The 22,203-nt window shown below is 38.1% G+C and overlaps 2 protein-coding genes across 6 annotated transcripts in view; one reads left to right on the forward strand and one right to left on the reverse strand.

Moving 5' to 3' along the window:
- Nucleotides 1-29: 29 nt before the first annotated feature.
- LOC140338720 (RNA-binding protein 4B-like) lies at nt 30-4,621 on the reverse strand. Its single transcript, XM_072423026.1, has 2 exons — nt 1,353-4,621; nt 30-339 (listed from the first exon to the last, which is right to left on the reverse strand). Exon 1 carries the CDS (start codon nt 1,965-1,967, stop codon nt 1,362-1,364), a length of 606 nt encoding a protein of 201 aa, XP_072279127.1. The 5' UTR covers nt 1,968-4,621; the 3' UTR covers nt 30-339; nt 1,353-1,361.
- A 9,127-nt stretch (nt 4,622-13,748) lies between these two features.
- The window catches only part of LOC140338721 (RNA-binding protein 14-like), a 46,136-nt gene continuing 37,681 nt past the window's right edge, over nt 13,749-22,203 (forward strand). The window contains exons 1-3 of one of the 5 annotated variants that reach the window (XM_072423027.1): nt 13,760-14,408; nt 16,483-17,461; nt 20,299-21,996. In XM_072423027.1, the coding sequence (XP_072279128.1) occupies nt 14,066-14,408; nt 16,483-17,461; nt 20,299-20,503 (1,527 nt within the window). In that variant the 5' untranslated portion in view covers nt 13,760-14,065 and the 3' untranslated portion in view covers nt 20,504-21,996. Of the gene's footprint in view, nt 14,409-16,482; nt 17,462-20,298; nt 21,997-22,203 lie in introns of those variants that run through there. The other 4 variants (XM_072423028.1, XM_072423031.1, XM_072423032.1 and 1 more) reach the window with 4 other exon arrangements.

The following is a 22,203-nucleotide window of genomic DNA, read 5'->3' on the forward strand; positions in this document are numbered from 1 at the left end:
TATATATATATATATATATATATATATATATATATATATATATATATATATATATATAATCAAATGAACATGCAACAGTTTAATTACCTACCTACTGTATCGCTGTGTTAGGTAGGAGTACAGTGTAAATAGGATGTCTGAAATGTGTTGCAAATGTAACCACATTCAAAAGTGCCCAAATTATACTTGCCATATAAACCCCCCAAAAAAACATTTACATCTCCCCAAAAAATAAAAGCCACAAAGCAAAAAAGGTTTGATGATGCATGTATGTGCCGTACGAAGGTAAAAACTTCCTATTCAAAGCATTTGTAGACTGCACCGGACACTGTGTCTTACCTAAAAATAAAAGGCAAAAAAAAAAAAAAAAAATAGTGGTATTCAAAGATTCTTATTTATATATAACATGTAGGTAAAACTATATATCTCATACAGATCAATAAAAGGTTATCTCTGTGATGCTGTACGTTACAGGATGAATCTTGCACCAAGAAAACATAGTGGTATTTAGTCAAGTGGGGAACCTGTATACACTAAAAAGGGACAAAAGTATTATAATTGATACACTGACATTCACTTCTTTAAAAAGGCATCCATTTTTGATTAGCAGAGCAGCTTAATAAACATGTCATTGTTCTTCAGAAGGAATTATTAGAGCTGTTATTCACCTTTCGTGTCATTGCTAGCTCCTAGCTGTCACATAAATACTTTATATGTTTATCTGGGTCAAAAAACCATAAACTAAGACAGAACACTTTATCAATACATTTGGTCTGGGCCAGTGATTTAGGGTAATAAAGCCAGAAATGAAACTACCCCGGCTGGAACGTGCGTGTGTTTTTAGGGGGTTCTGTCATTAAATTAGTGAAAGTATTGTTTACAGTGCATAAAAGGTCAAGAAGAGATTTTTCATGTTGTTAAAATGTGTCCCAACTAATATAAACTGTTTTGATGCATATCAACCACTTACCTGTAAACCTTATTCTGGAATATAGTAACTAATGATCCAAATTGCTTAATAGTCTTAATGGTAAATACAAACCTAAAGACCTATATATTTCTATACCCATCCGTTTTGTAACAAATAAAAAAAAAAAAATACTCATACACAAATTAATATGTGAACTTTAAAGCAAAACACAGGGTAGCTTTTTTTTATTGTAATACCGAATTTGTTTTAACCGTTTCATCAACTATGTTTGGGGCTTAACTGTAAATGTACAATACGTCTTTTATTAGCGCTATTTCAATATAAAACGGTTTGGCAAGAAAAAAATTAAAAAAACTCGAAAAAGACCCCAAAGGAGAACACAAATAAAACACAGGGAAGGAAATTAGATATAAAGCCTCACCTCCGCAATTTAGTAAAACCGCGACCGTTCAGAATAGGCATCCCGCATGTATCGTGAGGTGTCATAGAGAGGATTCCGTATGGCAGGGTTTAATCTGCGCTCCATACTATATTCCTCCACACTAGCGGTTGCAGTGGTACGACGTAAGGGGCTTCGATCTCGTGTATAAAAGCTGGGAAGCGGAGGTGGAGGTGGCAACAAATGCCTTTCATATGGATAGGATTCCAAACGCTTTCTGTGTGATAAAGTGGACATTGACGGTGGGGGAATAGGAGGCAGTCGACGATCCATAAAAGTATCATAAGATGACGGGCGTATACGATAACGATGGTAGTAGTCTATAAGGCTGCGGCGTTCATCATATAACATACGTTCCGCATAGGCAGCCGCCGCACTGCGCATTGGGACATAGGGATCGGACAAAGGATCATGATAAGGTGGCCCCAGCTCCTGAGCCATTTGGTCTAAGGGACACATTCCGGACCAGTGGCCATCCTTCCCGCAACGGTAGCATCGGCTTCGTTCTCCCATCCCCGGCGTTACCCTCAGACGACTTGTAGAAAGCTGAACGTGCATCTTTTTCCCTTTAAGAGAGCACACGCGACAAGAGTTCATGGTGAGAAGTCTAAAACAATTCCCTTCTCTAAAAAGTACTAGAGATACAAGGCATTACATTTGAAACAAAGGTGACTAAATTGTAAAAAATAACAGCTGAAAGGTCAGTGTCAAAAAGCAACACTTTTTTTTTTTAATAAATTGTGGCCTCAAATTCTTTTTTTTTTTTTTTTTACTTTTCTAAAAATTGCTTATTGTACTACAACATGAAGCATAGAAAAAAAAATCCCAGCAAGTGTAGAAACTATTTACACTTCAATTATGTTTACACAAGGGTTAAACAGGGATAGAAAATTACTGTTACTGCCTCCACTCACATGAGGACATTTACAGCATTTAAAAAAAACAGTCATTTGTACTTACCATATGCTCTTCTTGGAATCCCACTGGGGGACAAAGAATCTTTATCTTCAAGTTATACTGTCACCTAAAGGAGGAATGAACACTGGCAAACAAAAACTGCAGGCCAGCACATAATGCCCACTTCCAACACTAGTGAACCTAAATTCTGTTACAAAGCACCACAACATGTATGATCATAAGAACAACAGGGTAGGACCCATGTTCCTCAACAGACTTGAATATTTATTAGGAAAATATTAAAAATAGATTTTCTTTCTGATCCATTGAGGGACACAGGAAGTCTTTCCTCTTAGCGATGTGAAAAAATAGTCCATCTGAGGGGTGGGCAACACAGCAAAAAAAAAAGTCAACATGCCCAGAAATCTGGGGACTGCCTGCAGTTCAAAGAACGGTCTGAAGAACCCGGCACACAAATTCAGACTCAGATGAAGCTATATTATGCACCTGATAGAAGTTAACAAATGTAACATGCACATAAAATAACTTGCAGCCTTGCTAAACCATCAATTTAGATTCCAAGATCAAAAGCTGCTTGAGCTACCTTAGCAAGGGTGGAAGCACCCTTTGCATAACCCTTCCCAAATTACAGAAAGGGAATCTGTATTTCTGAATAAAGCAGTAGTGGCTGGGAGGTAGACTACAATTGAAAAAATAAAGACAAACTCTTTCAAGTGAATTGAAAGAAAGGACAGAAGAACCATATCATGGTTACAGTTAAAAAGCGGAAACAGTTGACAGCAACAAGGAAGAGTAAAAAAAGGAAAGTCCTAAATGGATTAAAGTGGCAGTAAAGTGCATTGGGAACTAGATGTAGATCCCCAAGAGATCATCAACTTTGTTCCATACCCCCTTTTGAAGCAGAAACTAGGGACAAATGTAGAGTTTTTAAAGGTGTACAGTGACCTAAACAATCGAGACCCAGGTCCTTTTATTCCAAATGGTCCACCCACTAGACAAGGCAATATCATTGGCTCCAAACTTGGAAAACCCATAATCAAGAAATTCTAAATTGAAATGTGACTATTAAAAGTCCTGAGCTTTATTATGGTGTGAAAAATTGAAGAGGTTAAAACCTTAAAATGCATATGTCAAGGCAATAAAAGCAATGACATAATCCAAAAATGAAAGGGCTGATAAAGAGTTGCTAATCAGTGCAATGACATAGGAAGGTGGAATAGGTAAGAAGCCAAATTTCAGTTTGTAGCCCCTAGGAACCATATCCCACACGCAAGCATCGCAGTTCATTTAGGGAGACTTGCAGGCATGGGTGAGGATGAGTGGGGCCAGTCTTTTTGTATGAATGTAAAGGACACGTTTTGGTTATAATGATTGCAGAACCTGCTTCTAAGATGCATCTAAAGCCAGAAGTATGAAATGTAAAGCCTCTAAAAGGAATTTCACAGCTAAAGCTTTAGACTACAACTATGTGTCCTAAACATTATGTAACAAAGATATTGCAAAGGTAAGATCCCAGCCAAAATGGAGTGAAGAAACGAATCAGTCAGCAACAAAGTCCTGGAAATAGCTTCTGGCTATTTACTAGTTGAGTCTTTAAAAACAAGCTCATCATCCAATGCAACGATTTACCTGTTTTAGCAGGACATTGTGGGGAGGGGGGTAGACTATTTTTCAATTGAAACCAATTTCACTGGTGCAGCAAACATCATCAGAATGAGACAAGCTCAATGTACGGAGGCAACTTAAGTATCAGGGCACAAGGCTTTAGGCACTCAGCCTAGACAGCTGATGACCAAAGTCACTGTAATCAGGCAGTGGGAATAAAATGAAGAGTTTCATGCAGAAATGGGAAGTTTTTGAAAATGTAAAGCAACCTAAACAATTGAGGACTCCCAGTACTCAGCCCAACCAGAATATTCACTAGGCATGTCTTCAGAGATGGGATAAACACCTGAGGCAAAGTCATTGGCTCTTGACCTAGAAAGTTAGTTAACATTTTTTTTTTTTTTTTATATACACACACACCAGATTACAGCAAATGTCCTCTTGTTTTTAAAAGCTTGTAGAGTGTAATAATATACTGCCACAACATGCACAAAAAAAAGTCCTGAAATGCTTCTTACCTCCATGCCAGTAGGAACAAGATTTACTACCTCCTTACTCACTTCTCTCCAGCCTAAATCAACAGCTCTTTATACAACAATTTAAAAATAACATACAGTTCCCCTCTATTAAAAATGTTATTCATATTCACAGGGAGAATTTTTGGGCACATTTATTTTTAAACCATTGTGAAGATATCTCATTGTTGGAGTCTTTCCGAAATAAGAATCTATGGGACAAAATAGCATTGGGGCAAAATAATTTCTCTATGTACTATACATTGGAACTTTTCTTGATGTACAGGAACTGACATTTTGAGAAGTAGTACAGCAGTTCCCAGACAACTGTTTCTTTCTGGCTTACCAAATAAAGTGTCCTAGATGTTCTCCACCCAGGCTTCAGTAAAGTGGTACAATCTGTACCTCTCTAGAGAAGTTTATATGCACGAACCTTGAGAAGGACTTTAGCTTTGATGCCTAAGGAACTTGATAGGTTTCGTAAAGAAACATTTTTCAATTAGATCATAGGTATTCTTGCCCTGGCATGTATGATTCAGATATTAAAAGCGGTGATAGTAACCTTTAATTTATCAAAAAGGTTGTTGCTCTCGCCTCCTACCTTGCAGCAGCAAACCTAAATGTCCATCTGTCACTACCTCAATTTGCTCAAACATATATATGGCTGGTGACCTCCCTTCCTTATTTCTTATAAAGTGCCAACATAACACACAGTGCTTTACGAGGTATCATTGTCATACTTTTAACTTTTCCTCAGAGGAGCTCACAATCTAATGTATTTCAGGCAAATGTGTTTATGAGACTAAAACTCCAACTTGCTACTTGACGCTCTTTAATCTGAATTTTCTACCCCAAACTCTTAACAGAAATAGTTCTCACAAAGGTGGCCAGTGAGCTTTTCAAAGACAAGTTTAATGAGCAGCTTTTTTCTCCTCTTACTTTTGGATATTTATTCTGCCTTTGATACTGTCAAATATTCTCTTCTACATCAGGTTCTTCTTTAGGTATTGGTGACATTACACCTCTCTCCTATTTTTTGTCCCTCACATTACAAATCTCTTTCAACAGTGACTCTTCCTCTCCCATTCCTCTATGTTTTCCAAGGCACAGTCCTTGGACCCGCACAAGACCAGACACAAGACACCCCCAGATGGATCGGACTGCCCTGCAGGATTGAAGGTAAGTGGATTTTTTTTGTCAGTTTTTATTTTAGTTCTTTAAGTCCACAAATGTTGAAAAGCACATCGTATATAAAACAGATAAAAAAAACAGATAAAGTGTTTTTTGGGGCTTTTTATTAGAAGACTCACTTTCCCAGAATTATTTAGCTTCCATTGCTGGATTCTTTTCTGAAAATGCTATTTGCCTGGGTGTCTTGACATAAAAAAGTCTGAAGTCAAAGGCGTTTGTGTTCACTATTCCATTAATGGTTGAGTGCTTCTTTGATCTCACGGATTCAGGGAGGTATTGATAGCAGAGATAGCGCTAAGTAACCAGCAGCCTACACAAATTGTTTTTGGATGCATGGAGAAGATATAGAGATTTACTGTAATAACTGCTGTGCTTTATTGATAATTCGCCACTAGGTGACAGAACAGGCCTTAGTTTTATTATGTTTTGAGAGCACTGAATGAGGATTCAAACATATTAAAATAAAAAAATAGCCGAAATAACGTGTAAATGTTTAAATGGACCCATTAGTAGTTAGTTCCTGCGCTGTATGGAGGATATATTGATTTATTGGCTATCTGTTTATCTTTAAACTTCCTGTTTACTGATATTTATATGTATGTAGAATAGTTATAAAATATAATTTAGCTCATTTGCTTTGCTCTTTACTTTGTGGCAGCTTGAATTTGCACTTCAGATGACATGTGGAAAGTGTGTTGATGCAGTAAAGGGCTAATTACAAGGTGTCCAAGGTAAGCTGCACCTATCCTAACTTATATATGACACAATGGACAATTTAAACTCAGGGAAGCCGACAGAGCATGTGTTTTTTTTTTAAGTTTTAGGCAACCCCGAGTGTGACTTTTTGCAGGTAAAATCCACCCCGAGTCACACTTGGGATTACTGCTAGGGGGGTTAATGTACAGCAGGACCATCTGAAACACAAAGTTTTGTTTGCACTCAAAATACCATTAGAAAAGCATATTGGTTTATACTCAACTGACACCTAGTGGCATGTTCCAGAACTGCATTTGTCTGGGTTGACAGACCAGAGCTGTCAAAAACAATTTACACTTTACATGAAGACACAGCTCTGTCTACTGGTGACTTACTTAAACAAAGCATTGTTTATGAGCATGTGGCCCATTATAACCAGCTCTAAAGGCGATAAGAAAGCAGAAAGAAATTCTGTACCAAATGGTTTTATTTTTCTTATAGTTGCCATTGGATGTCTGCAGTGAACAAGAGTGATACCTGACAATGCATTCCAATTTAAATCATTACAATTACATAGTTACATACTAGGTCAGGTTAAAAAAAATCCAACAAGTTTAAACTCCTGGGGAATTAAACTAATCCCAGGATAAAAACCTTTTGGCAAAATTGGGTCAAGCGGAGGGCAAAAAAAACCCTGGTACAATGTGCTTCAACAGAGGAAAAAAATTCCTTCCTGATTCCATGAGGCAATCGGATGTTCCCTGGATCAACAGTCACTTATCATCCAGCTTTTACCTAAAGCTATCTATAGTAATTGCTGAAACTACTTCCTGAGGGAGCAGATTCCACATTTTCACAGACATTACAGTGAAGAATCCCTTCCTTATCCGGAGCTTAAACTTCTTTTCCTCCAGGCGCATTGATAATGCGCAATTGTAATGATCTCAAAGTGAATACCGTATATACTCGTGTATAAGTCAATCCGCGTATAAGCCAGGGTACTTTTTTTAACGTGGAAAACAGTAAAAATTGATTGACTCGTGTATAAGCCGAGGGTGGGAAATGTTGCAGCTACTGGCAAATTTCAATATTCAAATTAAATACCAATAAAATTGCATAATACAGCCATTATAGCCATAATATGGTAAACAAATACCATAATGAATATTTAGTGGTTAGGTAGGTATACTATTTAACGTACCCAACCACTGAATTCTCTTTAACCTCCCTGGCAGTATTATTCTGTCCGGAAAAAGTGGCTGAAAGCGGCACTGCATTCAGCCACTGTAGCCCCCCATAGCGTTCTATTTCTGTCCGTATTTCCGCGCAAAAAGTGTTTCATTGTTTTGCATACAAATTTATTTTTCATTGTAGGTCTATAATTCATAGGCATATCTCACCTAAATATGTCCAAAATTTAATAAATTTATTAATACACTAAAAAAAAAACACCAAAAAAAATCTATTATATATTATATAAAGATTTCTTTGTATTGGATTTATTACTGCTATTTTGTATTGAATCCAATACAAAATTATTTTAATTTCCTGCCGCTCCTCCAGCCCGCACTGACCTCATTGGGGAAACCCCGGAGATCGTCTCTGCAGTCAGTGGCTGAAGACAGAAGATGTGTCCGGAGGAGCTGCAGGGACAAGGTAAGTGGGGTTTACAGTAGTAATCTGATGTCATACAATGTTGTATGACAATCAGATTACACTGTAACGTTATTTACTACTGTTTGCTCCTTTGAATTTGGCGCCGGAGTTACGCCGGCATGTAGCCACCGTAACTCTGGCGTAACTCCAGCAAGGGGGGGGGGGGCTTTTGCAGCCAGCATATTTCCACTGCAGCCTGATGGCATTGTCATCAGGGGACGGAAACCGCTAGACGCGGCTGCCGGTTTGGGTGCTTCCATGCACCTGACTGGCGTATAAGCAGAGGGTGACTTTTTCAGCACATTTTGGGTGCTTAAAAAGTCGGCTTATACGCGGGTATATACGGTAATTGGGAAGAGAGTTCTCTATATGGACCATTTATATTTTTATACAGGGTGATCATATCCACCCCTAATCGTCTCTTTTCAAGGGAGAATAGATTCAGTTCAGCTAATCTGCAGTCTATTCCTCTTTTAATACAAGAAAGTACTTTACTAGCTTTAGGTATTGCAGCTTGGCATTGCATGCTGTTATTAAGTCTATGATCTACCAGAACCCCCAGATCCTTTTCCATTTCTGACTCCCCCAAGTGTTTTCCCCCTAGACAGTATGAAGAATGCATGTTGTTGGCTCTCAAGATGTTGACTCAGGGTTTTGCTCTATTGTTGATGTAAGTAGATTTTTTTGGGGCAGACCATTATTTCGAGAGAATTTGTAAAGTTTTCTAAAATTCAGTTTTATTTATTAATAACATAAATTACCAGGCACATATAGGGAACAACTGAGGATGGTTCGGCTCTTACTTTTTCAGAGCTGAACTATACCTCATTAACATAGTTACATGTTTGGGATGAGCAAAGTCAGTGTTGATCCCTTATTCTGACGTGTTTTGCCCCTTACGGGGTTCCTTAAGGGATTTATTAGAAATCAAAGTACTAAAAATATGTATTATATAGATACAATCAGCATCATATATGGAAAATATGATATACAAATACAATCAGCATCATAGGCAAAAAAGACCCTTCAAACATGTTCCTAAAGTATTATTATGTAATATGTAATCAGGACTCATTTTAAATTAAATAGAGGATTAAATCATAGCAGTGATAGATGATGAGACTAACTTACTTTGTTAGTTAGAACAAAATGTTCAGCTGAGGGGCTACGTTTGAGGTAGTAAGGCGATTCAAGATAAGTATACTATTCGCTAGAGGAAATAATATAAGATAATACTGGTTGGTAAGCATACAGTTTTTGATGTTAAGATCAAGAGGAAAAGAGGAGTAGTTTAAGATATATCATACATATTTAAAGAGAATTGGTATATGTAGTTACATAGGTGATCCAAAGGTAGGTGTTAACAGTCTGATGATAACCAGGGGTTTTCTAAAGGTAATAATGTAGAATAATATTTATTATTTGATCACATAAGATTTCTTTAAGGAAGGTGCGTAGGGGTTGAATAAGTGAGAAACATTGAATTTTTTTTGTAATAGAAGAACTTACTATGGTGTAAGAAAGAAGAGTAAATTGCTTCAGGATAAGGTTATAGTTAGTTAACCACTGGTCTGTAGGGTATATAAGTAGATACTAATGATTCCCCAACATATTGGGTTACCAAAGAAGGGGGGGGGGGTAATATAAAAAATGAAAAGAGTATAGGTACCTTTTAAATATATGTACATATGTGCATGTACATGATGGTTCAAAAGTATATTTTGGTGTTGTAGCTGAGAACAACTGCAGAAAGATTGATTAGAGAAAAGAGAAAGGTTTATTACAAAAGATTGACCTGGTCTAAATGGATTATTTACTTTTGTATATTAGAATAATATGGAAGGGAGCATACCTTATAAGTATGTCTTCGTCTGCAGTATGTAGTAGGCTTGATTAGGTAGGTTAGGATCATAAAAAATTACAATAACAATTTATATCAAGATCAAGAAATTAATAAGGGTAAAGTCCTTTTGATATTGACAACTTACTGTGTAACATCTGGTAGAGGCAGGAAACCGCCAGCAGTCAAAAACAACCGAACATTGCTGGAAATTTCCCCTTATATAACATTGCGATATAATAAGAGCTCAAACCCCTTCTTTCCTTATTTACTACAGAGCTTATTATTAGTATCGCCTTTCAATAAACAATGGACATTTTAGGTCAAGACTGGGACAATTTTATGTCCCAAATACAAAACAACTATCAATCTCCAAAATATGATGAACAAAGAAGTAATTCCCCTTATTAGAAAAGTCAGAAAAATATTTTAAAGAAAATCAGTCCATCATTGGCATATTGTGTTTTTTGATAAATACATTATAGAGAAATGCAATCCACCAGGTCTTAGGATCCATATCTTTCCTAATGGTAAACACCCGGAAACCATTAAACAGAATGGGAATTAGCTTTGACCAATTGCTCAGAGAATCTAATTCATATTCTGATTGACTACTATAGAAAGGAACTAAATACTTTAAACCAAGAAATGGAAGAAATCCATTAAAAAAACGAACACATTATCAATACTACCGCCTTCAAAGATAAATACACATCCTTGAAATCCCACCTAGAGAAATTCAATACAAATATTTACACCAAAAAAAGAATCCAAATTTCAGAAAGACAAATGGATTTTCACCAAACACAAAGTCTATATGTGGGACCCCTCAAGTCAGAAACGGCAAACCAACCCCTCTCCACCAACATCCACGAATTTCAATATGGGTGACCAACAGCCAAACATGGGTGGCCAGCGGTCTTTTTTAGACCTGCACCCCCCCCCCCCCCCACTCCTATCACTGACCCAAATGATAGGCCCAATCGACATTAAGCTACAGGAGTTTAACCTGGGAGACAGAAACTAGAAATTATAAACCTGTCATCCTAAAGATTATGAAAAGATGAGGAAGACCTCTTAAAACTTGAGCTGTCCTTTTGCCCCCTGCAGAATTAGACAACTTTGAATTAGGGAATGATCTTCACCTATTTACTAGGAATCTGTCACTAAAACTCATCTTTGATAAGTCCTACTCACAGGACTAATTCATACCCCCAGCAGGGTTTGAACATTTCAGTGCCCAAGACTTCAGAAATTTCAAAACCCTATACCAACTGCTTGAGGAAAACAGAAAGACTCAGGTAATGGATGAGACAATCCCCACAACAGATCAAAATTCAGACCATACACCCTCTATAATAAATAATGACAATGAACAAGTTTATTTTGAAGGGATGATGCTCTTCTATTAGTGATAGTCAGGACTTCATTAATATATTTACAAATAATTTTATCTCAAGTAAGTATGTGCCAATACTTGCTTAGGATTGACTGTAATTGCATTGATTGTTTAGTATTTAAGTCTAGTTTATAAGGCAGTTAATTAACATTGTAAAGGTTGTGAACCTTGCTGAACAGTAATAAAATCTCTGCATATACTTGCCTTAGGCATACAGAGGTTAGTGAGTGTAAACATAGGACACAGCATGTGCAGAAAAAAAAAATTTGAAATGAACATGTATACTTGAATATAAACTGATCTGAGTAAAGCCCATGGCATTAGCCGTGAAGAACCACCCTGACATCACGACATAGAGGTAGGAGGTCACCACCACAAGTTGTGCCTCTTTGCAGATGTTTTGATGTGTCTTTCCAACCCTCTGGTGTCCCTTCTCTACCACCTCCAAAAATTTTCAAGCCTACAAAAAAATAGCGACAAGTGTAAGTCGCTTAACATTTCCCCATCACCTGAAACCGTGTCAGCAATTCAGGCGTCCTTTCTCTTTAAGTGGGGGGAGTGCCGCCTGCAGTACCTGGGTGTATGTGATATATATATATATATATATATATATATATATATATATATATATATATCTAGCCCTCCTATGACACTCTGTATTCTACCAGCATCCCAGAACTGGTGAAAGACCTACCCACACTACTGGAATCTTGGAAGAGATACCAAATCTCATAGCTAGGAAGCATCATCTCAATAAAATGATGTGGCTACCCAAGTTCTATACCCCATGCAGGCGCTACCAGTCAAAATTCCCTCACACACTCTTCAATCCCTACAGCAAACAATGCTGTCTTTTATCTAGGGTTAGCAGAGGCCACGCTTCCCAAAGCAGACTCTTTTTCCAGCCATGGAAACAGAGGGGTCTATCTGTGCCTCACCTTGGCTCGCATTGTAATGCTGCTCAGGTAGCTCTACCGACCCCTTACTATGTATCTGAAAGACCCCCTCTATGGGTCTCCCTGGAGGCAAGTGTTACAACCCCAGTGTCTGTGGAGGCCCTACTATGGATCCCCCTTCTAAGCCGAAACATATACCCTATGTTTGGCAAGGTGACCATGGCCCTGTAACAGGTGGAGTGGGAGCAGATATGGAACACACTGGCGCACTACAGCATTAATGCTTCTGCTGTAGAAGCTAATTACAAACTGTAAATATGATGGTACATGGTTCAAATGCACCTTGCAAAGATTATACCCACCCAATCCAAACACATTTTTCAGAGGCTGCATGGCAGTGGGTACACTATACCACATTTGGTGGGAATGTCCCAAAATGAGAAGGTACTGGACACACATCCACCAAATAGTGTACACCCTAGTGGGAGGCTCTTTTCCCAAACATCCAGTGGAAGCCCTCCTCATTCCTAAGTTATCTGTCAGCAGCAACACACTTCATGCTACTGACTTTCCTGTTCACGTCCCCTAAAATGGTACTAGCGAAGGCCTGGTGGTCATCCACCTCCACAATGGCACATGTTCAATTGGTTCCTCACCAGTGAGAAAATTTGGACTATACTCATGGCCAAGTTCCAGCGAGTTTGGACCCCCTGGATTGACTACTATATGCCCATGGGATAGCACCTTTGGTTCATCACATTATGACCTCCCCACACCTAGCCCCATCTTGAACCTTCAGAATTGCATTGCTGGATGGCTGAAGACCTGTTCCCTCTCCTTTTCTCCCCCCTTGTCTATCTTCTCCTAATTTTTGTCCTTTCATGATACCCCTGAGGAGTTTTCAGGGTCTCTAAATTTTGTAACCATTGAATTTATAACTCAGGTAGCGGAGTTTACTCCCCCACTGCTCAGGTCAGGTGTAAGACAGCCGCTCCTAAAAGGGGGTGATCCCCTAGAACTCGTATACTACCAGTAAAGGCGGGTCAGAAAAGGCTGCCTAGAGCCTACCTCTCGACCAGATGTAGTCACCAATGGACTTGGACATTTCACGAATATATAGCCCCTTCAGATTCAAAGCACAAAAAGTTGTTGGAGTTTTGTACAAACAAGTTGCATTGTAATATATGTTTTATGCTCCTTTTTCTTATCCTTTATTGTTGCTTCTTATTTTTACTTTTCCTATTGAATTGTTTATTTTTCTTTGTAATACCTAATAAAAAATGTATTGCAACTTAACTGATCCTAAGGAAAAATACTTTGATTCTATTATAAACCTAGGTCTCATTTAAAATAGTAATCCATAGAAGAGCTAGTAAAATGAATGAGTGTAATTTTTTTAAACAAAAAATAAAATAAATAATTTGTGGGCTCAGCCTGTTTTGTAAGTGTTGTGTACTTTGAGTTTGTATTTTTTTTTTACCAGTTTTCAGTTTAGATCCTCTTAAAACAACACTTTATTAAATAAAATAAAAATAAATATTTGGGAAAGGAAACTGGTCAGCTCCTTCAATTTAGAAGTAAGAGCTCTCAGCCTGCAGTAGAATATGCTGACTGTATTTACTTCCTAATTACGCAGGGGAAAAAAAAGTCACGTGGTCTCTGGATGGTTTGTTTGCATGATACAAGTTCCTCCTTGGCCCGCCCTATCCAGTAGCCTAGTATGGCAGTTTGAGCTCTTGCTCTTATAACTGTTTATATAGCGGATATTAACCGGTAGAACAAGCCAGGTGTTTACAAGGCGAACTTACCTTGGGGGTGATTTACTGATCACGTGTGTATTTTGCCTGGGAGAGACGATTCCTCGCGTTATTTGAGCGAGGACAGTGCGGCCGCCATTTTGTTGCTTCACACAGTGTGAGTGATCGTAGCAGTAGTGTCGCCTCATTCCTTGTCTCGTGCTATACTCACCGGCGGTCGCCATGAAGGACACCGTGAAGATCTTTATCGGTAACGTTGACGACCGCACTACGGAGGAGGAGGTGCACGACTTGTTCGAGAAGTACGGCCCGGTGGTAGGCTGCGCCGTCATGAAGCAATATGCCTTCGTCCACATGCGGGGCGCCGACCGAGCCAAGAAGGCCATCGAAGACCTGAACGGGTGGGAGCTGCACGGGAAGAGGATGGTGGTGGAGTTATCCAAGCCCAGGCCTCAGAACACCTGGAAGATATTCGTGGGCAATGTCAACGCTGCCTGCGATGCTTCCGAACTTCGCGTCATGTTTGAGGCCTACGGAAAGGTGGTGGAGTGTGATGTGGTGAAAGGTAATAAAGGCGGCGAGGGGAATACTAGGTCGGCTTCGTGCTGGGTGAATGGAAAATGGCGGCCTTTGTGACCCGCCCCATCAGCCGGGAAATGGCATGTTAGGAATGGGACCGGCTCTTTTTATACCTCAGTATGCCCTCACTATATTTCCCATATTTGCTCATTCAGACTTCTGAAAGGCATTCGTGTTCTTTTTCTTCTTTTATTTCTCATGTTTGCATTTACACATAGATTTGTGTTTCACCCTATTTTGTTAGATATTACTGAACATAATATACTTATTTTTGGAAGTGGAGACTTCCAATACTGCCCAGTTGGTATACCACATGTCACATATAAATCTGCCCCATGCCGGTGATGTCATTACCTCACCACAGTGATCACAGCTGATTTTGGAGGTCTTTTATAATGGGGCCAAATCCTCCAAATGCTTCATCCTTACTAAAATGGCCCCCAAATAAAACCCTACAGACTTGTCAAATCAAAATGTAGTCAGCAGCTGAAATCTGTCTGCCTTTTTTTAAAGGCCATCTAAACCCCAGAACAATAATATATTGCAGCTTCTCAGCCCTAAGATGTAATGGCTCCTAATGCTTTTCCTTGCATTGTCATTTTCCAAAAATGAACCCTAACTTAGGGAAGTGGGAATTTGTTTTCTGAATTTCAGTAGTGTGCAGTTCTTCTTTAAATATGCCCAATACAAGGCAGAAATATGGGAAAACCAGTGGGTTAGGATATTACAAGGAGGACATTGGAAGAATTAAGCCTTTCTAAAGATGGTTAACCTAGAAAAAAATGCATTTTTTTCATTCACTTTTTGGTAAGGTTTTTCAGACGTAGTGCCTAAGAGTAGTTATACATTTTTTTGCTGAAAAGAATGACAAATATTTTGACAAGTTGCATACTTGGTCTACATGGACTGTTTTCCCAACATTTAACCTGAGGCTTTTAAAGCCCTTGTTTGAAATCCCTGATCTATGGGTTAATAATATTTAATAATCTATGGGTTAATGGGTTAATTCACACCAAGGATGTTTCCTTGAGGCACGTTCATGACATTTGTCTTAAACGTTGCTTGCAACGTTTAAAAAATTAAAACGCTGGGTTACACTGGAAAAAACGCCCAAAAACACAGGTAAATGCTTCCATTGATTTCAATGGGACGTTTTTCTACGTTTCAAGCACTTAATATGCAAAATAGTAAAAAATGCGGCATAGGCGTTTTCCAGCATTTTAAAGGCAAATAAAAAGCTAATAAAAATGCATATAAACGCAATAGGAACGGTTACATGTGTTTTTAAAAAAACGTCCATGTAGACCCAACCTTAAATTGTGTTAACCTGTTTTGCCAGTCGTTCTGGTTTAATCTACTTTATAAATATTGCTTTTATCTACATTTTTAAAAAGCATCTTCCTGCATCAGTTTTTACTTTTATGCTAAGTCTATATGGACTTTTTTTTAACACTTATAAATGCCCATATGATTGTTAGGTTTTTATATAAGCATTTGAAGTCTAAAAATGCAAAGTCTATAAGCATTTGAAGTCTTAAAGCCTTTAATGCTTTTATTGGCATTTATAAATGTTTTTTTAAATGCCTTGAATCCCTTACAACACCTGTGAACTATTTGCCAATGCACCTATTGATTTTAAATAAAGTTATAGGCGTTTATAGGTATTTATGGGATTTACAAGCAGTTAAACATTTTTTTAAAATGCAGCAAGAATTGTTCTCTCCAAATCGTACTCCCCACAAAAACTCTGGAATGGACTGGCCCTTTGGAAATTTCAGACATGGGCGTTTAAGTGCCGGGTCTGCAGTCCATGTAGACTTAGCCTTTATTTCAGCGTTTGGTTTTACAAATCTTAAATGCTTTTAAAAATACATGTTCAATTAAATCTTTGTTAAAATAAACACACTGAAGTTTAAATAAAATACAGAATTCGGAAAATACTTTTAGAACTCCAGATATGATAATCCGTTTTGTACATTTTAATGATATTCATCATATAATTTCATCATTTTAATGTCTATAACATATTTTTTTTTCCCTCCCCCTGTGTACTACCTTAGACTATGCGTTCGTTCATATGGAAAAAGAAAGTGACGCTAGGGCAGCTATCGAGAATCTGAATGGAAAGGAGGTAAAAGGAAAACGGATTGATGTGCAGATGTCCAATAAAGTGTCAAGACCTGTGAGCACTAATGGTAGTGCTCATGGTAATCGCGCACGTAGGCCTCATGATATTCGTGAAGCCCCACAGAACCGCGCTGAGGCATATAATCGTAGGAGGGCGGCTGAAGCAGCCTATGCATCCTTTGCTCTAAAATCACCGTATGAGCATTATTCAGGTGATAATGCACGTTATGCTTTTGAAAGTAGAATGCGTCCACCTTCTCCACTTTATTATTCACGAGACAGAAGTCCCCTAAGAAGATCACCCACAAGGTCTCCCTATGGTCTTGCACAATCCACTGCTTCACTTGCATCAAAATTTCGTGCTCCAGCATCAGGCTATGGCCCCTTGCCATCTGCCTATGGGGATCAAACCACTTCATCTCTGTCTGCTGCCTACGGTAGTCAGTCGCCGTCTTTATCCGCTGCCTATGGAGCCCGGGCCAGCGCACTTTCATCTGCCTATGGCAATCAAGGTGGATATGACAACCAGCCCTCTGCTTACGGGACAGAAACACAACCTTCATATGCCTCCCAAGGTTCTGCAGCTTATAGCACTCAAGGATCATCTCTGTCTGCCAATTATGGGTCCCATCTACCTTCAATGGCGCTATCCTACAGCTCTCAGACCCCATCCAATCCGTATCAATCACATTCTGCCAGTTCCCCATATGCGCCGTCAGCTGCACTGGCTAGTGCTTATCGTCCACAGCAGACTTCTGTCTATGACACCACTCAGATGGCTGGCCTTGGAATGCAGTCTGCTTACTCGTCTATGTCTTCTCCAATAGATGCGCCCATGTACGAGCGCACCCGTCTTTTACCGCCGCTAAGCTCTACTGACAGCTACAAGAAGACGATGGACAGTTATAAAAGGTATGTAGGTTAACTACTGTACAAACCTATAGTACTACAGGTATGCTCGCCTTGCTAAGTCAGTTATTCCATGTAACAGAAAGGCGTAATCATGCTCTGCTATGTCTGTGACTTTAGGTGACAAATCTCCAGGCAGTACCCTACAGTGTAATTCTCCCTGTATTTGGGTTTGCCCCATTTAACATCCATTAAAAAGTCCTGGCATCAGTTTTATGGCAAAGTTTTAAGTAGTTGATCCTTATGTTGTTTCTTTAAATATTTACTATATTTGCATGGGTTGCCTAATAGTCCAATTATTTATTGTTAAATTTATTGTAAAGCAACTTATCCTCAATGACTTACATTTTGCCTAAGTATCAGAATAAAATACAATGGTAAGATGAGCTAGTTTGTGCTATGTCTAATTTGAGTGAGACTAGACAGGTTATGGCTCAGGATTTTCCTTCCACATGAAAAAAAATATATTTTGATCCAAAGTTCTTGGTCGCGGACCACTGTACACATACTTTTTTCCTAACGCACAGATTACTATGTACGCTTTAAGTGCATAAATTGACATGCCCAAAAGGGATTGTTCTCCCTTTTGGGCATGTCAATTTATGCACTTAAAGCGTAGCTAAACTCAGAAATTTCACTTTACATAAAAGGGTAGACAACCCTTTTATGTAAAGTTAAAATTCTGTTTGTTTAAAAAAAAAAAAAAAAGGGTTCAGCAACACGCATCCCAGGAGGCTCTTGGCTGCTCCTTTTTGTGAAAAGGGAAAAAAATTGCCAATCGCATGTGCATTTGGATCGGCAATTTTTTTTTTTTTTTTTTACAAAATACGTCACCTGATCTCGCACCTGCATTAGGTGATGTAGGAAAAGGTGAAGATGGTGGCGCCATCCTCTGAGACGGATACCAGGACGTTGCGGGACCCGATGGAAGACGCCTCAGGACCGATCAACTGCTCTGTGGGATTAAAGATAGTGTTTTTTTTTTCGGGGGGGGGGGGGGCACTTTGAGTTTACTTCCTCTTTAATTGTTCCTCTTTTTGAGCCCTACATCACCACAGGATGGGTAACTATTTACTAAATACTTTGCAGGAAAAGCTTTCATCCAGTCTTTTAGTTTAGGGACAACTCTTACATGGGCTTGGGAAAATGAGCATTTGCTTTAGAAATTCTCCTAGGATGCTGAATTCCAAACCAAATTAGCGCAAATGATAGGTTTATCATAAGTCACTTATAAGAAAGTATTACAAAGGAATGCAGGCCATTTTTCCTGTAGTTATAAACTTTTTTACCTATCCTTTTGATTTGATAAATTTACAAGTGATGTGAGCTGGCTAGGGTCATCTATTGAAGTGGAGGAGATAGGGGGTGCTTGTCAGATATTAAGAATTCTAGCTAAGCATCCCTCCATTGAATCTGTTTTGCGTGCCATGTGTGCATTTTTGCAAAGTGTCCTGTAGAATATTGGGGCCTTGTGTTTTGTTAAACATTGAACCATGACCCACTCACTGACTGATAGCTGGCCAGAATGCTATGATGCCCCAATGACACACACACACTCGCACACTCTTAACCAGGATTGGATGTAGATATTTCTACTGTGATGCTTGTTTTGGTTTAATTGCATTTCTTCCCTCACTGATCTTTGCCTCCCAGTCAGCCGTCTTTGCTTTCATTTTAGTCTTGGCCTCCATATATCTGTCCCTGTGTTGTTATATACTGTGTGTTGCCAGGCATGACTTCTCTAGGCATTCCTTGCATCTCCAGCTTATGTAAATAACAAATAGGTCATTCTAAAATAAAAATTTTAATTGGCTAATGATACAGGAATGTTCATGTAATGCCTACTGCTTGGTAAACTGCAAAATAGCAACTTTACAATGTTCCATTATAATGGGATTCACCAGGGCTCTGTTGTCATTTGTTGGTTTCTTTTTTTTTATTAGTGTTGAAAATTAGGAAATAGGTGATATATGAATAACTTGATTATTGCAGAGGTCTTTTATTGGTAACATTTTTATTAAAATTATGTGGGTGTTTTTTTTTTTCAATGGCAATATGCAGCTTAATTAAGTTCACCAGATTTGAAACAAACAAGCAGTTGTATTCTGCTATATGCAAGCCTTTCTGGAATTTTTTTTTTTTTAACATGGAGGAAACTTTGAAATAAGTTTTAGACCTTCAGCAAACTCCTGCTGTAATTACTATATCCAGATTTCTTAGTACACTGGATTGGTGATCAGTGGGAAGAATAGATAGCCAAAGTAATCATTGGTGTCATTGATAACTAATCTGAGAGGTCCAAATTACTCATCACTCGTGGAACCCCTAGCAACCTCTGGAGAAAACCTAGTTGAGAAAACTTGGTTTATATTATACAGATAAATGTTATTAGGCTCCAAACAGACAAGGACATTTTTAAATTTGAACTGTTTTTGAATAGACGAAAAAAGGAAATTAAATGATGCTGTCTTTAGACCTTTGCTCCACAACCTGTCCTGTCACTGTCCTGCTTCTAGTCCTTTTTGCAGCTCTTTACCTCTCACCCCTTTCCTGTTGCTGTCTCAAATGATTGAACACCTTACATTGACCACTACATAAATCGGGGTGCATGTCACCCACAACCTAAATCCCTACCCTGTTCTTTCCTTCCAATGAAAGCGTATGTTAAAGCCAAATTTTAGTTTGTTTTAGATTGCGTATAGAAACTTAGCCACTTTTTTTTTTTGTCCCCTAAATTTTGTAAGTCTTTAACTTACCTCCTGTACAGCCTTGATGTGTTTCATAATAAAATTGTAGCTGCATTTTTTTTTCCATTAAAACTCACCTTTGTGTTTCGACAGCAGGCTTGCTACTGACCGCCGTTATTCAGAATTAGCTGACTATCGCCGTTTAACACAGGAATTAAAGGATCCTTTTCGCCGATCGCCACCTAAATCCCAGATGGACTTTCGTCGCATGACTGAATCGCAGTCCGATTACTCTTCATATGCTTACAGTGATCTCATGAGAGGGTCTTCGCTATCTGGCTATCCACGCCGTATGTAATACATGAAAGGGTATCTGGAAATTCTGTGCAATTTGCTAAAATTTGAATTTCTAATTTGAACTTTTTCAATAAGTTAACATTTTTACTCACGCATTTAGATAACCATATTCACTGGTTGGCAAAAGGTTACATCGATAAACTTACCTGCTAAAAGAAGAGTCATTATATTTACCTTTCTAGTGGTTTAACATCAGCTCTTTTGGTCGCTGCCATTCAGATTGGTCTGTACCTATTTTCCTCACAGCTCAGGGTGCCCAAAATTGTGGTATTCATGCAGGGACTGGCAAGGTAGCAGCATTTCAACAAGCAGTTGGATGTTACAGTGACTCCTCTTTTGTCAAGTATTTAATTTTTATAACATTAAACATCTGTGTTGGGGCTCTGATATAAAGTAGATTAATGGTGCCACAGCTGAAATTGACAACGTATTGATTTTCAGGAAGTAGAACTAGGAGTTCAATTCCATATGTTTCCAAATGATTAAATATCTTATGTTGCCACAGTCTTATTGGAAAAGAGTAAAAAGATTCTACATTTCCAAAGTTACTGAACTTGCCAAAAGGATGCTTCCTTTAACATTTAACCTGCTTAAAGGCATGCTATTGAATAGGCATTTTACCCTACATTGCACAGCAGTGGAAATTGAAGTATATTATACAAATAAAAAATAAATCTGAACATACATTGTTCTTTAATTGTGAATATTTCTCAAGTTTTTGCTTTCAATGGTAACTGGACAAATACGTTGAAAAATGCTAGATCTACAGGTATTACAACAATAGGTCGGTATACTTGCATAACTCTGGATTACAGTTCATCACAAGACTTGGGTTAAATGTGAAATTACATATCTGTTTCATGTGCAATTTATTTGTGCCTGGGGCATCTTAATGGAATTAGCCTACATGAGAAGATTTAGGTCTGCAGACTGGAAGCAGTACAGATGCTTTTTTTTGTTTCTTTTGTTTTTGCATGATAATATATCCGCTGTAAATAGCTTGACTTTTTTTTTTTTTCCTTCCAATTTTATACATATTTTTTTGGTCCGAAAATGCAGGATGCATTATTTGGTGTAATGATTTTTGGTCTAGATGCCTGTAAGCTTTTGGCACTGGTATTTAATTCATTCAACTGTTTATGGGCTTTGGCTAAGATCAAAGGCTTGCAGCACTGATGTAAATCATTTATACTTTCGATATTTTTAAAAAAAGCAATTTTTTTTTAGATCCTTTCTTTGATGTAAATATAAAGCACAGCATTGATAGATAAAAGAATCAGAACCCTATTGCTTCAGTTTATGTATTGTGTTGTGTGCTTCATACTGAGGAACACAGGATTAAATAATACAGTTTCTATACAAATATCACCTAGTTTTCATATTACGTTTGTTTGGATTTTTTTTTTCTGCATGTGTTTGTAACTAATAAAATACATCTTTTTGTATTTTTGGTAAAGAAAAAATAAAATGTTTCATTGCTGTATTAAAACTACATTTAGGTTCCTGATTCATTTATTTATATAATTGCAAATGACAAATATGGTTAGTCATTAATTTTTGGCAGCTTTTTTTAAAAACATAATCTATCATTTTAATCTACTCACAACTTTGTGCATCTAATAATTGAAGCTGAACTCTGCCAGTGAAGAATGGCCAACTGCTCTTGCATAGGATGATGTTGGAGAGTTGCAAAGACAGGAG

The sequence above is a fragment of the Pyxicephalus adspersus genome, chromosome 9 (genome assembly GCF_032062135.1).
Source record: "Pyxicephalus adspersus chromosome 9, UCB_Pads_2.0, whole genome shotgun sequence".
In the NCBI taxonomy this organism is placed as follows: domain Eukaryota; kingdom Metazoa; phylum Chordata; class Amphibia; order Anura; family Pyxicephalidae; genus Pyxicephalus; species Pyxicephalus adspersus.

What these genes read in the sequence shown, in the direction of transcription:
- LOC140338720 (XM_072423026.1), bottom strand. Translation starts at nt 1,967, where the DNA reads ATGAACTCTTGTCGCGTGTGCTCTCTTAAAGGGAAAAAGATGCACGTT.